The 15,492-nt window shown below is 56.0% G+C and overlaps 1 protein-coding gene across 5 annotated transcripts in view; it reads left to right on the forward strand.

Annotated features, from left to right (window-relative positions):
* ADCYAP1R1 (ADCYAP receptor type I) overlaps positions 1-15,492 on the forward strand; it is a 50,206-nt gene that overhangs the window by 17,339 nt on the left and 17,375 nt on the right. For all 5 annotated transcript variants that reach the window (XM_051852889.2, XM_051852891.2, XM_008261610.4 and 2 more), the window contains exons 4-12: positions 2,681-2,788; positions 4,934-4,954; positions 5,852-5,893; positions 8,723-8,832; positions 9,258-9,355; positions 9,841-9,973; positions 10,843-10,996; positions 11,292-11,352; positions 12,031-12,100. In XM_051852889.2, coding sequence (XP_051708849.1) covers positions 2,681-2,788; positions 4,934-4,954; positions 5,852-5,893; positions 8,723-8,832; positions 9,258-9,355; positions 9,841-9,973; positions 10,843-10,996; positions 11,292-11,352; positions 12,031-12,100 — 797 coding nt within the window. The remainder of the gene's footprint in view (positions 1-2,680; positions 2,789-4,933; positions 4,955-5,851; positions 5,894-8,722; positions 8,833-9,257; positions 9,356-9,840; positions 9,974-10,842; positions 10,997-11,291; positions 11,353-12,030; positions 12,101-15,492) is intronic.

Below are 15,492 nucleotides of genomic sequence, written 5' to 3' on the forward strand. Positions count from 1 at the left end.
CCCCCCGCTGCATTGCTCAGCAGCCTGACTCATCACCGGCACTCACTGCTTCTCAAATACACGAGTGAATAAGAGGAAGGGAGACAGTGGGAAGAAGAAAGGGGTGAACAGAGGAGGGGAGAAGGAGACGGGCATCTTGACATCTTCCACTCCCAGGGGAGAGCGGGGTGCGGAGTCCGTGGGGCTGTGGAAGCTGGGCACATTCTGTGCGAGAGGAAGGAAGCCACATCCCTGTCCTTAATTAGAAACCTCAAGGCGCTCTCAGGAGCTCAGCTCCCACCCTCCTAAGCACAGGGGGAAGGCCTCCTGGGAGGATTCCGCTCCAAGGTCCCTGAGGCCAGAAGGGGTGGGAGACGAGATTTCCTCTCACCAGGGTTGGGTTGAGAGGAGGTGATGGCAGGAGAAATGTGCACCAGGCCAGTGGGCAGCCGAGGGCTTCCTGTGACCCCAGGGATGTAGCCAGAGGAGCAGGTAGAGAGCTATGAGCTCCAGGCACTCTCCCCACCTCCCCTGGCCCGGGTGCTGCCATCAGAACTGAGGAGGGACCATGGCAAGGGACATGACGAGGGGACATGACTGACGAGGCACAGTTTGAGCGTTCTCAGCCCATGAGATCGGGGTTGGGGGGTCCTTGGAGGACGCCCCCTGGAAAGCACCCCTTGCCACTCTCAGCCATCACTGAGGGGTCAGCAGTTCCCAGGGGAATCTCTGGTCCAGGTTTGAGCTCTGGTCAGTCAAAGTCAGGAGTAGCCAGAGGCAGGCCGCCTCCGCTCTGCACCCCAGGAAGCATGAGTCAGGGTGGAGACTGGAGAACAAGACTGGGGGCTCCTGGTGCAGTCCCTGCCCTTCCCCTCACTCTGCCCTCAAATGTCAATGTCACGGTATTGTTTTCCCCGCACCTGTGGCCTCAGTGCCAGGGTGGTCTGTGGTGTGCAGAGGGTGCTCAGAAAACTGTTGATGAGAGGCTGCGCCTCTGACCTCCAGCCAGGAGCGCCCCCACCTCCTGCCACCCCTGCTTGGCCCCACTTCCTTCATGTCCCTCCAACCTCATGACCCTGCCCGCTCTATCTAACGTGGCCCCTTGACCCCAGCAACGTCAGCTGGCAGCCGCAGCTGGCTGTGCCAGATCCTCATGTTCTGCATTAAGGGAGCATCTGTCAGCTGGGACTCCCAGGGCTTGAGCCAGACATAGCCAGGATCCACAGCCATTCCACGGTGCACATGGGCTGTGCTGGCCAAAGACGGGCTGTTGAGTGTCTTTCACGGACGTGACGTCACAGGCAAGGGTGTGCTGGCTGTCCTGCTGTGTGAATAGACAGGAGCCTACTGCTGTGAGACCTGGGACCCGGCTCCCTTCCCTGTGCATCGTGCTCAGGGCTTTCAGCCTTGCTTCCAGCTCCCTAGCTGTCATTGCACAAGCAGGTTGCCACTGGCCAGTGTGACTGGAGGTGAATCCGAACAGTGAGGGCTGAATTCTGAGAAACAGGGTTTTCTGCACCCAGAAGTTGTGCTTGCTTCTGGTTCCAAACCGTGCCCAGAAGTCACGGGCCCCAGTAGAGAGACCTTGAGCTTTATCAGGTCTACCCTGACCCTCCCCACTGCTTAGCACCTGCCCCGGTGACTTCCGGGACCTGACGGCTGCTTCCACAGGCTGTGAGCGCACCTGCAGGGCTCCGCGCCGTCTGCACACCTGGGTAGACCTCTCTCAGGGGAATGACTCCCAGGGGCACCTTAGTGAAATAATAAAATTACCGCTGATAACACCGTGAGCATGCAGGAGGTGGGCCTGGCACTGTTCAGAGAGCTTCCCACACGTGAGCTTGTGACTCCTCACGGCAGCCCGGGGAGGTGGGATGCTGGCAGCCACCCGCTGTCCCTTGCAGGCGCCTCCTCACTTTCACCCTCCTCTGTCTCTGGTTGCATCACTGCATGCCCCTCCTCAGCCCACCCTGTCCATGTGGGGTCCTGGGGCCCCCTCCTCCATGCTCTTCTCACCCCTTGCCCTTTCCCTGGCTTAATGCTCAGCCTGTGGCTTCAACCACTGCCCATGTGCTGGGTGAAGAGTGAGCAGTGGGGTGCTGAGGCTGCAGAGCAGGGGCTGTAGGTGCCGTGTCACAGGACTGAGGGTGCTGAGCACTCCGAGAACTTCTAATTGCTGTGGGTGGAGTGGACAAGGGCACCTGTGTGTATACATGTGTGTGTTTTGTGGAGAGTATATAGTAATGCGTATGGTATGTCTGTAGTGTTTGTGCAGTGCACATGTATATGCATACACATGTAGTATGTGTTACATGTGCACCATGTGGTATGTGTTTACATACATGTACATGTATGTATGTTGTGCATTTGTTGTGTGTATATGGTCTGTGTGAATATGGTGTGTGTTTGTGTGGTATATGTGCATTGTGATGTGTTCTACCATGCTTATATGTACACAGTATGTATGGTGTGATGCACATGTGTGGTGTGCATGTGTGTACATGTATGGTACATTGGTGCAAGTGTGTGCACTGTGGTATATATGCATACACGGGTGTGTGTGGTGTGGTATCTACAGGGTGTACAATGGGCACACACGTATATGATGAGCGCTGTGGTGTGTACTCCTGTGGTGTGTGTGTATGCATGTGATAGATGTGTGTGGTGTACATGTGTGCTCACCGTGGTTCTCTGCCCACAGGCTGCCCTGGGATGTGGGACAACATCACATGTTGGAAGCCTGCGCACGTGGGTGAGATGGTCCTGGTCAGCTGCCCCGAACTCTTCCGAATCTTCAACCCTGACCAAGGTGGGTTCAGTCCAGAGTTGCTGCACCCACCTCTGTCCAGCCTCTCCCTGTGCTGGGCCCCAGGCCCCCCAGGGAGGAAGCAGCAAGGTGGGGCTGGTGTCTGGGCAGACATTCCCAGTTCTGGAGCTCACATGCTGGGGGCGCTCCTGCACATGGGAGCATGCGACGCTCCCCTGACGCAGCACCCAGCTGCACGTGAGAGCACATGGTGAAAGGTGAGGGCGAGGCCGGGCACCTGAGCCAGGCAGTGCGCCCCTCCGCTGGGCCCCTGCTCTGGACACCCCCCAGGGTCTCTGGGTGAAGTGCAGCCCTGCGTGTGGCTGTCACATCATGCAGCACCTGTCACACTTCCAGTACCCGGCAGTGAGTGTTAGCGGGCATTGTCACCACTGTCACTGGAGGGACGTGTGCACAGGACACGCAGTGAGGCACCCGCTAGCAGGATGAGTGAAGGAGGCTCACCCACGTCCACACTCACACACCCACTCACCCAGGCCTGGCCCTCCCGGTGGGCCGTGTACACTCGCGACTGCCTGCGTCAGGTTGCACGCCGGGGTCCCTGCCACCCAGAGGCAGCTGTGAGGGCTCAGGAGTCAGGGGCTGCCCAGGGAGAGGACCTGGGCGCAGGGGCTTGCAGATGCTGGCCAGGGACAGGTGTGCAGCCTCCTGCGTGTCTGTGTGCAGCCTCCTCGGTGTCTCTGAAGAGCTGTGGAGAGATCCTGTGACCCCTGAGTGACTGGGGAGTTATGAGGTGGCCGGGGGGATGTGGGGCAGAGTGGAGAAGGCAGTGTCCTGCCCAGAGATCACCAGGGCTAAGGGGTCTGGGGGAAGCTGGGCTGCGGATGGCTTCTTTGCGTGTGAGTTAGGTGGGCTCTTCCTGGCCGGCTGACGTCTGGCTGGGGTCTGGCCGGCTGACGTCTGGCTGGGGTCTGGCCGGCTGACATCTGGCTGGGGTCTGGCCGGTCCAGCCCGCATGGGTGTCGAGAGAGGCAGAGCAGCTCGCTGAGGGCACGGAGCTTGGGCTGGGCAGGGATGGCTGGTGGGGATGGCCTCAGGCAGGGGTGTACTGGGAAGCACTTGCGGTCATCTTGGGCCCTGGGTGCACCTTGGTGCAGAGGCTGGAGGGCGGGGCCTCCTAAGGGTACCAGGGCCTGGGTGCTGTGTGTCTGTGCACAAGGCCCTTGTGGCCTGGTCTCTGTTTCCTCTCCCCTGGCCTAAGGCTCAGGCACATGTGCTTCCAGCGGTGGAGTCCCGTGTCCTGTCCAAGCTGCCCGAAGCCCCCTTACCTCTGCCCTGGGGGTGGAGAGGGGCTTGCAGGAGGCAGCAGAGAGAGACAGTAGTGCACCTTGGGGGCCCCAGCACCCATCTGTGCTCCATCCCAAGACCAGAGAAGGCAGAGTTCATCTGCCATGCCCCACATCCCTTCGGGACACCAGCTGTACCTCCCACCTCCAGACTTCCTCCCAGGGCTGACACCAGAGCCCTGCGTGAATTTGAAAGGGGAGACTGGCGGCCGGGAGTGAGAGGCGGCAGCAGTGAGTTAGGCTGATTCCCAGTTCATGCCTGCAGAGACCAGCATGCTGGCTTCCCCCATCCTGGGTTGCCTTCATCACTCGTTTTCTCCTTAGTGTCTACTGTGGGTCAGTTTCCACGCTAAGATGGCTTCTCATCAGCCACGGCCACAAAAGGCAGAACGAATCCAAAGTGCAAAAAGCCTCCTTAAGATGCGCTCTTGCCAACAGCCTCCTCCCTCTGGCAGGGGCCCGGGGAGCCTGTCTTTTACACCTGCTTCCTAATGGCTCATTAGAGCAGGGCCATTGGCACCTCCGCTCGCTGGCTGCTCTCTCTACCTCGGGGTGAGACTTGCTTTCAACGCTGAGAAGGCAGAGGATGGAAGATCCCAGCCCACTTAGCCGGGCAGAATGGAGCAGGAGATGCGGGGTGCAGCGGCTCCAACCCCTCCCTCCTCCTCTCAGTTGCCTCTGTGCGTTTTTGGAGGTGGAGGTGACATGGAGGTGTCCGGGGCCGGTCCCACCCCCAGCTGGTAGTCCCCAGCAGGCTTCTCTCCAGTGTTGGGGGCATGGGTGACGGCGACCCTGACGCCAGCCCACCTGCTCACCTCTGCTCTTTCTCTTTCTCTTTCAGCCTGGGAGACAGATACCATCGGTAAGAGGCACCTTGTTGAGGACAGACCACTGTCCAAATGTCTGTCTGTCCATCCAGCAGGGGCCCTGCCCAGGGAGGGTCCAGGTTCCGGCTGCTGGGGTCCAGTGGAGGTGGAATGAGCGCTCACTGGGGTCGGTTTCCCCTGCCACTCCCTGACTTGGTCACTCTGCAGTGGGGGGCATGGGAAGGTGGACGATTTCAGCTCAGGGCGCTCACACGCGTGTTCAGGAGCACAGGGCTTAGAAGCCAAGCCACACATGTGTGCACACAGACGCCTGAGCGCTTGAGTGACATCCAGAGTGCTGTCCCCAGTGGCTGAGAAGCCGGAAGGGGCATCAAACAAGAGGACATGAGAGACCGAATGATGCACCTCGTAGGCAGAATAGCTAAGAGGTCAGGAGAGGCTTCCTGGAGGAGGTGCAGCGTCAGCTGGGCCTTAGAAACAGGATGTTGAGGTGGGGGGGAATGGGCTTTCTTGAAGGCAAGGATTGGGCCTCAGAAGAGGGAGGCAATGAGAGCAAAGCGAAGGGCAGAGAAGTGTCCGAGGCTGAAGGTGCAGCAGGTCCAGAGGCCTGGTCGGAGGGTTGAGCCCCTAGGAAGCAACCTCCAGGCCCGGACCCCCGTTGCCATTCTTGGCCCGCCTCCTGAAAAGGCCCTGTCTTCCTTTCTCATTCTCTCCCATTCCTCTCTACCCCCCGAGGCCTGCCTTCCCCGTGAGGGTGCCCCTTTGCCTGCTGAGCACCGCAGAAGTGCAGACCCGGCGAGCATGGTGCTGGCCGGTGTCGGGGAGGCTGGGGCTGGTGTGTGTGCAACACTGCATGCCTGGGTCAGCCTTGGCCTTGGAGCATGTGCCGTGAGCAGCCGTGCCCTGACGCACGCCCACCTCGTGTTTTACAGGAGAGTTTGATTTTGCCGAGAGCACCTCTTTGGATCTCGCGGGTAAGGGGCCAGGCTGGCGGGGCGGGTGGGCGTCTGCTGACTGTGAGCTTGGGGTCCCAGGCCCGGCCATGCCCCTCTCCCTCTGTGACTCTGCCTTCTTACTTAGGTCAGTCCCCTTTTCTTTCTGGTAAAGTCCCAGGTGGTCTCCGTGGAAGACTGCACTTCCGTGCCCAGCACATCCTGTGTTTGGGTGCAGCTCAGAACAGTCATGGCAAGTTGGGATGAAAAGATAAGTTTATTTTGGTGCCAAAAATATTGACATCCAGGCGTGGTTTTGTCGTAACACGCATTTTCCCATGAACTTTTTGAAGACCCTACAGAAGCACGGATCTCAAAACTTTTTTCGTACCAAAATAAACATCCTTTAATTACATTTTTCAGAAACGTCTTGAAATGCTTTCGTGCGAATTCAGGGGAGCCCTTTGGGACCCTAGGGAAAAGAACTGGATCAGTCGCTCCCTGATGGTTTTGAACCCCGACGCGTAGGGCAGAGGTTCTCACACTGTGCTTGTGTTTTGCCGTTGCCTTGTGGGCTTGTTAGAATGCAGATTCCTGGGCCTCGTCCCCAGAGGCTCTGATTTAGTGGGCTGGGCTGGGGCCTGAGAAGGAGCCTAGCTGCCCGGTCTCCCAGCCGGCACCCACTTTGGGGATGATCACCCTAAAATTCCATGCTCCTTTGAAGCTGCTGGGGGCAAAACAGCCTCACCAAGTGGGCGCAGTCGCTGCAGGTTTTTGACAGCCTACAGCCTGCTCTTCTAGAGAGTTCTGTCTGAATAATAGTCACCAAATAGCTCTGGAACAAAAAGGCCTATAGTGTTCTGAGCCTACACTGTGTTGTCAAAAAAGAGCGAGAAAAAAGAAGAAAAATAAAAGAAAGGAAATGGCTTTTCCCTCTCGGTCACGTTTTTTTACAAAATCATTTTCCAGAGCAGCCTGCCTGTCCTCTTCCTGCACCCTGGGTGGGTGGCGGGGGGACTTGGCCGGGGTTTCTGCAGGAAATGTTGGGAGGCACTTGGAGGGACGTTGCCAGTGGCAGCTCGAGACGGACTGGCTGGAAGACTGGGCCATTTGGCAGGGAACCGTGGGACAGAAGTGAGCTCCGATGCTCTGCCCGGGCCTGCCAAACTCCCTCCTTCCTGTGCCGTGGGATTCGGGATCTCAGGAGGAATGGACGCTGTTCTCGCACTCGGCTGGGAATCTCCTCTCCAGCAGGGGACCCCTTGTCCCTGCTGCTTCCCTACGTCTTCCTGGCGTGTTTCTGACTCCTGTGGCTAAAGAGAACTGGCCTTTGGTCTCCCCACTCCACCAGCAAGGATGCAGGCTGGAGAAGCAGAGGGGCCTCCTCTCCTGGCCTCAGCCTCCTGCCGGGCATCTCCTGCGACCCAGTGCTCACCCAGCTTCCTTTGCGAGCTGCCCAGAGATGGCTGGGGCCCAGAGGGGAGGGCTTGTCCAGCAGTGTGGGTGCTGGAGCCCCTCCTCTGCAGATGCCCCTTGTTTTACACCGTTCCCAGGTCACGGAATCTGGTGGAGGCAAGACCCATCCTCTTGGGTCCCAATACAGCAGGTGAACTCCCAGGGAGCCCATCCAGGGCCACACTCAGGGGCTGCCTGAAGGAAAGGGGGCTGCTTGTTCTCCCACCTTCCCAGACATTAGCATCCCCACCCCCTTACAGACCAGTGGGTGAAGGGAGAAGGAAGTGAGCAATCACTAAAGCCTGGAACAGCCCCAAGCAGGGCGGGAACCGGCTTGGACTCTACCCTGTAGCCAGCAAGTGATGCCTGGAGTGGCCACGACTGGGCCCGCCTCCTTGATGTCCCACAAAATGCCCTTAAACTTGGATCAAAAGAAGCTGAAGGAAATTAGTGACAGGAAATTGACCTGACCTTAACCTATTAAAGACAACCCTTGTTCCCTGTGTTTTTTTTTTTAAGCCTACATGTGATCTTAGGCTCCGGCACTGGGTCAGCAGAGGTGAGGCCCTTGCTGACTAAACTCTGGCTGGTGCGTGAGGTCGTGGCTGTTCCGAGGGAAGCACTGCCCATAGCCGCGGTCTCAAGGCTGCCTAGGGCCTGCCCCTCACTGTCCCCTCATGAAATTCTGGTGCCCACCTAGCAGGGCTGGAGGAGACCCCTGGGGCCAGGTCTAGAATCTGCATTTGTGATCGAGCTCCCAGGTGATGCTTCTGCACCTTGGCACTGAGAAGCATTGGCCAGGGCGCAGGTCTTTCCCAGAGTGGGGGGCAGGGCATGCAGCCATGTTCACCTTGGCAGGTGCAGCCCCCTCATGCTTGGGTAAGAGTGCCGTTTGTCCCTTGCCCCTCCCCCCAGCATCCTCCATAATGGCTGAGTTGGGCGGCATCAGCAGTCACTGATTTTTTTTTTTAATAAAGATTTATTTATTTATTCAAAAGTCAGAGTTACAAAGAGAGAGGGAGAGAGATCTTCCATCTGCTGGCCTCAGTGGCCAGCGCTGGGCCAGGCCGAAGCCAGGAGTCTGCAGAGGAGCTTCTTCTGGGTCTCCCATGTGGGTGCAGGGGCCCAAGCACTTGGGCCATCCTCTGTTGCTTTGCCAGGCCCCGAGCAGAGAGCTGGATCAGGAGTGGAGCAGCTGGAGCCCATATGGGCTGCTGGTGTCGTGGGTGGCAGATTTACCTGCCACGCGACCACGCTGGCCCCACAGTGACTGATTTCTTGCACCTCCAGTCCCCGTGCTTCCCAGCCGGGCATGTAGGTCTCCAGGAATTCCTCTGTAAGAAGTCATTTGTGCAGGTGAATTCCAGGGCCCTTCCAGGTCATCACCATGCTCACGGAGTTCTCTGTTCCCTGCAGACATGGGGGTGGTGAGCCGGAACTGCACGGAGGACGGCTGGTCTGAGCCCTTCCCTCACTACTTCGACGCCTGCGGGTTCGATGAGTATGAGTCTGAGCCTGGGGACCAGGTGAGTGTCTGCATCCTGTGCTCACAGGTGACAGGGGAGGGGCTGGGGAGACCCAGGGCTCTGTGCTGTACTTGTGAGCGTACCAAGGCAGATGTGTGGGGGTCAAGACCTTTACCCACTGCACCGTGGCTGCTGCCTAAGTGCCCTCACGGCCACCCCGGCGACTCTGCCAGGAAGGCTGGCTTTGCCAGGTCCCAGGCCAGGGGCTGGAGCAGCTGTTGGCTATCACTGGCCAGGCTCTTGCCTTCCACAGGCCTTCACTGAGCGGCTGCAGGGGCAGTGCAGGGTGCTGGGGGTGAGCTCAGCAGGGGCAGAGAGGGAGGAGGAGCCGGGCTGGGAGGGAAGCCAGGCTGCAGGTGTGCGCTGGGAGACGGGCTGCAGGTGGGAGGAGGGCTGAGCCCCGCCCCTCCTGTACCCTGCTGCAGGACTATTACTACCTGTCGGTGAAGGCCCTCTACACGGTCGGCTACAGCACCTCCCTCGTCACCCTCACCACCGCCATGGTCATCCTGTGTCGCTTCCGGTGAGACCTCCCAGCAGCACTGGAGCAAGCAAGGGTGCCCCCCCCCCACCAGCTGAGAGCCCATGCCCTCCCGCCCCACCTTCCCCTGGATGTCAGCCCTGGAAGAATCTTCCAGGCATTTCCCCCACCCTGAGAGTAGCAAAGGGGACCCTCACCCCAGAGAGGGCAGCTGACTTGTTCAGGCCACGCAGCGGGCAGAACCTGGGCAACAGACCTGCCCCACCGGCTCCTGTCTTCCTGGCCCAGCCAGGGAGGGCCGCAGGAGGGAGCAGTCTGACCACGCCCAGTAGCGGCTCCGCATTACAGGGTCCTGGCAGTCGGGAGGATCTCTAGAAGTGGGCAGGTGGAGATGCCTGGGTGGGGGCCCCGCGGATACAAAGCCCTGAGCAGGGCCCAGAGCAGAGCCCGGAGAAGAGAATGTGCAGTGCCTGGGTGCTGCCGGCGCTGGGCTCAAGGCCTCCTCCCGCCCGGGCGCACGCCTGCAGGAAGCTGCACTGCACGCGGAACTTCATCCACATGAACCTGTTCGTGTCCTTCATGCTGAGGGCCATCTCCGTCTTCATCAAAGACTGGATCCTGTACGCCGAGCAGGATAGCAACCACTGCTTCGTCTCCACCGTGAGTGAGCCGGGGGCTGGGGCACCTGCCGGGGAGGCCCTGTGCCCTTCCCCTCGCCATCCCGCTTGTCCAGCATGCACCTGCTGGCTGGTGAAGGCGCTGTCCCCTGTTAACGTGGGAATCTGGAAGTCTCCCTGAAGTTACCAGGGAGCCACGTCCAGGTCCTCGCCAACCAGACGGTTCCTGCCCCCTGGCCGGGCGTTGTACTTGGCAGAGCAGTTGAGGAATGTCTGGTGGGAACTGCCAAGTGCCTGTTGACTGAGGAGGAAACCGAGACTCAGGAGGGCTTGCCAGGCGTGTAGCCAGGCTGTGTGAGGCCAGGCGCTGCCCAGCCAAGCGTCTTCCATGCCTCCTCCTTTAAGACACCTCATACCTTTGAGGCAGGTGCTGTTCAGAGAGGCGGGGCTCCCAGGGGGCTTCCTGGGGCCTGACTCGGAGGGCAGGCTTTGGGGGTCTCTGTGAGAAGAGACCTCTGGACCCCGATGTGTGCGCAGCAACCTGGGAGGCTTCAAATCCTTGCCCTGCCAGGGAGCCCCCTGCAGGTGCCTCTGGCTGCTCTCCCTGCCCACCTCTGCTGTGGACCTGGGGAAGATGGAGGGAGTGAGAGGGCTCCGTAGCTGCCCACTGTCCTTCTGCATGTGCGGCTTTGCCTCCTGGACAGCGGCGACTGGGCATCTGGGATGATGCGGTTGTCGGCATCTCCAGCTAGGGCCTTTGCAGAGCTTTGGGATGCTTGGTTGCTGTCCAGTATGCTGGAGCTGCAGGGCCCTCAGGAGTTCCCTGGGAGTGGCAGGACTGGGTTTTCGGGGTTCGGCCTGGAGGCAGCAGAGTGGGGCTTAGCGCCCTGGCCCTGGCGGCTCTCCCTGCAGGTAGAATGCAAGGCTGTCATGGTTTTCTTCCACTACTGTGTCGTGTCCAACTACTTCTGGCTGTTCATCGAGGGCCTGTACCTCTTCACGCTGCTGGTGGAGACCTTCTTCCCAGAGAGGAGATACTTCTACTGGTACACCATGATCGGCTGGGGTAGGTTGTGGGCTGCAGCCCCGTGCAGCTGGCTGGCGATGGCCTTGGTCTTGCCTGTGCTGCCCTGCCCTGGGTGGGTGGCAGTCTGCTGGTCTCTGGCGTTTCCTGGAGCTTCCTGTGCTGGGAAGTCACTATCGGAGGGCGAGGGGGCACAGACCCCAGGAGGCCTGGATGTGAGGGACAATGAGAGTCTTCGGCAGCTCCCCGTGTGAGGGGCAGCGAAGGCCTGGGTGGGGGTAGGCATGGGGCCTGCTGGCTTTCTTGTTCTCAGGGCCTCTGCCTCTTGCTCTCCCAGGCACCCCAACAGTGTGTGTGGCGGTGTGGGCCACGCTGAGGCTCTACTTCGACGACACAGGGTGAGTGTGCCCCTGGGAGCCAGGCCCTGAGTCCAGGTGGGCGCCCAGTGGTGGCTCTGACTGCACAAGACCTACCCTCAACAAACCATCCAGCGCCAGGCCTGGGGAAGCCTGGCCGTGGGCCTGCCCCCGCGCGGCTCGGCTGGAAACCCGGTGAGCGGCTCAGAGGGCTTCAGATCTCCTCTGCTGCGGGGCCAGCGCTGAGCGTGGGCTCGCCGCTTTTGGGAAGAGAGGAGGAATGTCAAGTGTGGGGTTTCCAAGGCCCCGGTCGCAGAGGGAGACAGCGCCCCTCCCCGGAGCCCTGGGCAATGCCGGCTCTCAGAGTGTAGCTGCTGTCTTGGCCGCGGGGCACAGGGACGGGTCAAGGCTTGGGCGAGCAGCATTTTGAGAACCGCATGATGGATAGTCTGTGCTGTTTTGAGCACGTGCAGAATTCTTTAAATAAATCTCCAGGAGTGAGACTGCTGGACCAATGAAGGTGTTTGAAAATTTCAGACCCCAGTGGTCTCAGAGACCCCTGCACGATGTCTGTGTCCTTGGGAGGGGACGGTCATTCTGCAGCCCACTGGAGCGCTCCTTCCAGCTGGCCCCTGCTCCTCCGGGGCCTCTGGGGAATGGACTGCAGGTGTCCCAGCCGAGCCCTGCCCTCATCGCTTGTCTCTGCCTGTGCTCTTTCAGCTGCTGGGATATGAACGACAGCACAGCCCTGTGGTGGGTGATCAAAGGCCCTGTGGTTGCCTCTATAATGGTGAGCATCCTTGGGACGGAGAGAAGGGGGAGCTGGGGGCGGGACTGAGAGGGTCGCCGCACAGCCCACCCCCCTCGTCGTCATGGCTGCACTGCATTCGGCACAGATTGTTGAGCTGTGCCCCGGGGTTGACCTTTTATATGACTCTCTTTTTCTTCATTATGGAAGATGCCACTGAGAATAGTTTTGTGCATTTTTGAGCACATGCGAATATTTCTTTAGAAAATCCATAGGAGGGAGATTGCTGGGCCAAGAAAGGTTGTACATTTAAAATTTGAGATCCCAAGTCGTCTCACAAAAACCCGGGCACAGGTGTACACCTGCCCGGGGAGGTGACTCCCTTTCCCATAGGGGTGTTCGTTAGGTTTCCTTCGCTGTAACAAAATACCCTGAAGCTGGGTAGTCTGTAAAGAAAAGAGATGTCTTTAGCTCAGGTTCTGGAGGTACCAGAGCTAGGAGCCCATGTTTGTGTAGCTCCGGCGGGGGCCCTGTTGGTTGTGTTGCATCATGATGGGGAGAGAGAGCCAATGGCAGAGGCAGAGGTGGCGGGGAGGTGGGCAGAGGCCAGTCTTAGAACTCGCCAGGGGCCCAGGAGAACCATGTTAACCGCCTCCCAGGCAGTGCTCCTCGTGGCCTGATAAACTCTCCCTGGGCCCCACCCTCTAAGGTCCCACTGCCTTTCATGTCGCCACACTGGGAACCAAGCTCCTAACTCGTGAGCTCCCGGAGGACACCTCACACCCAACTCACAGCACCCGTGCTGTTGCTTGCACTTTGCAAATCGTCACTCAAGTTTTTGCGCTGTCTTATGGCGGATCATGGTAGCTCATTGTTTTCGTGTGCATTTCCCCAGACTGCCACATGACTGAGCATTTTTCCAAGCATTCACTGGCAATATTTTTTATTCTGGGTATTCCTGTTTATTTCCTTTGCTCATTTTTCTAGCAAGTTCTCTGTCTTATTGTTTGAAGTGTAGGATCATTTCATTTGCTTTATATATTGTGAGTGAATCTCCAAGACAGTATTATGTTTATACAGCCAAATAACCATGTTTTATTTTTTAATGAATTCTCAGCCTTATTATTTATGGAGGCATTTCCCAACCTAAAATATAAAAATATTACATTTTGGGTAAGGTTTTTGTGGATTAGACTATTATATCTCTAATCCAGTTGAAGTTTAATTTTTTGCCTGGTATGAAATGATATTTAATTTTATCTAATGTTATTTTTTTGAATGAATGGATGTTTCACTCTCCTGATGGTTTTTATTGAATCCTTTTTCCATTACACTGTGATTTTATTTTATCATAAGTGTGTAGTATCCTTGTTTTGGGTTCCAGATCCCCATTGGGTATTATTAACCTGTGTCTGCTCCCCTGGCACAAGCCCTCTGGTGCTGGTTACTGTAACCTTGTAGTGTGTTTTGAATCTGGTGTTGCAATTTCCCTTTCATGATTCTTTTTTGTTCTTAAAAAATTTCTTGCACGTGTACTCTCGCAGGTGAATTTTTGAATGCTCTTGTCAAGTTGCAAAAATGATGTGGTTGAGACTTGTATAGACGTAGAATTGAGTTGATGGACTATGTTGGAGGAGAATTGATTTTCTTTTTTTTTTTTTTAACTTTTATTTAATGAATATAAATTTCCAAAGCACAGTTTATGGATTACAATGGCTTCCCCCCCATACCGTCCCTCCCACCCACAACCCTCCCCTTTCCCACTCCCTCTCCCCTTCCATTCACATCAAGATTCATTTTCGATTATCTTAATATACAGAAGATCAGCTTAGTATACATTAAGTAAGGATTTCAACAGTTTGCTCCCACACAGAAACATAAAGTGAAAAATAATAGATGATTTTTTTAAATGATGATGAAATCAGATCAGACCTATTGTCATGTTTAATCCCAGTGAGAGTCAAGTTGGGAGTTGATAATTTCTTTTTTTTCTTTTTCTTTTTTTTTTTTTTACAGAGGATCAGTTTAGTATACATTAAGTAAAGATTTCAACAGTTTGCACCCCCATAGAAACACAAAGTGAAATATATTGTTTGAGTACTCGTTATAGCATTAAATCTCAATGCACAGCACATTAAGGACAGAGATCCTACATGAGGAGTAAGTGCACAGTGACTCCTGTTGTTGACTTTACCAATTGACAATCCTGTCTATGGCATCAGTAATCTCCCTATGCTCCAGTCATGAGTTTCCAAGGCTATGGAAGCCCTTAAAAAAAAAAAAAAAAAAAAAAAAAAAAAAAAAAAAAAAGGTGAGTCTTCCTCTCAGGCTGCGGCGTGAGTCTCTGTTTATTCTGTCTTTCTCGTAGGGTCGTTTTCAGAAAGTTTTTTTGGTTTCCTTCCTCGTTCTTGTTACGTGTACCCTACGGTATTTTCTGGTTTGGACTTTTATGGGTTCTAGGAATCCTTCTTTCATTACGTTTTCCAGGTTTACTACTGATGTTCAGGGAAGCTGTTGAGTGTGGTGTGGCTTCTTCTTCCCTTAGATGTGCTTCTTAACTCCCTTGTTAGTTCTTTGGCTTTTTCAGCTGGTCCTCGTGGACTTCCTAGAGACAAAATTATATAATCAGTAGGTGAAGTTAGTTTGTGCCCTTCCTTTGCAGTATTTATACCATTTGTTCCTTTTTCTGTAGAAATCATGTTGCCCCGCACTGAATCGGGGAAGGTCCTCTTTCCGGCATGTTACAACAGGTCTGTTTTTCCACATCAGGAATGGGTGTTGAATTTTATCAAATGTGTTTATTTCCTTAGTGATGAGCATTTATGGTAGTCCAGTGTTTCTCCAGTGCAAACATTGCTATAAGAAAGATATTTGTGCATATCTTTGGGCACATGCAGCCATATCTTTGGATATTTTTGCATTCCTAGGATGAAAAGTGTATGGTTATGATCTGCTTTACTTTTTTTAGTTATTTGAAAGAGAAAGAGAAAGAGAGAGAGAGAGAGCGAGAGCGAGCTTCTTCTGACCACTGGTTCACTCCCCAAATGTCTGTGATACCCAGAGCTGGGCCAGGCCAAAGCCAAGAGCTGGGAATTCCATCGTGGTCTCCCACAGGGTAGCAGGGCCTTGAGCATGTGGGCCATCTTCTGCTGCTTTTCCAGGTGCATTAGCAGGGAACTAGATAGGAAGCAGAGCAGTTGAGACTCAAACCAACACTCTAGTATAGAATGTGGGCATTGCAAATGGCAGCTTCCCTACAGCGCCACAATGCCCACGCCAGTATTCATCACTTCCTGTTGTAATTTGGGATCTCGGTCTTCTCCAAGGGCTGCTCTGGCCAGGCTCCGGAGCCTTCTCATTGTGCCTTGTGTACGTCTGTCTCCCTTCCCCTTCTTTCTCACTGTCACACAGCTTCCCATTTGGGTTAGAAAGCG

Source organism: Oryctolagus cuniculus, chromosome 16 (genome assembly GCF_964237555.1).
Source record: "Oryctolagus cuniculus chromosome 16, mOryCun1.1, whole genome shotgun sequence".
Lineage (NCBI taxonomy): Eukaryota > Metazoa > Chordata > Mammalia > Lagomorpha > Leporidae > Oryctolagus > Oryctolagus cuniculus.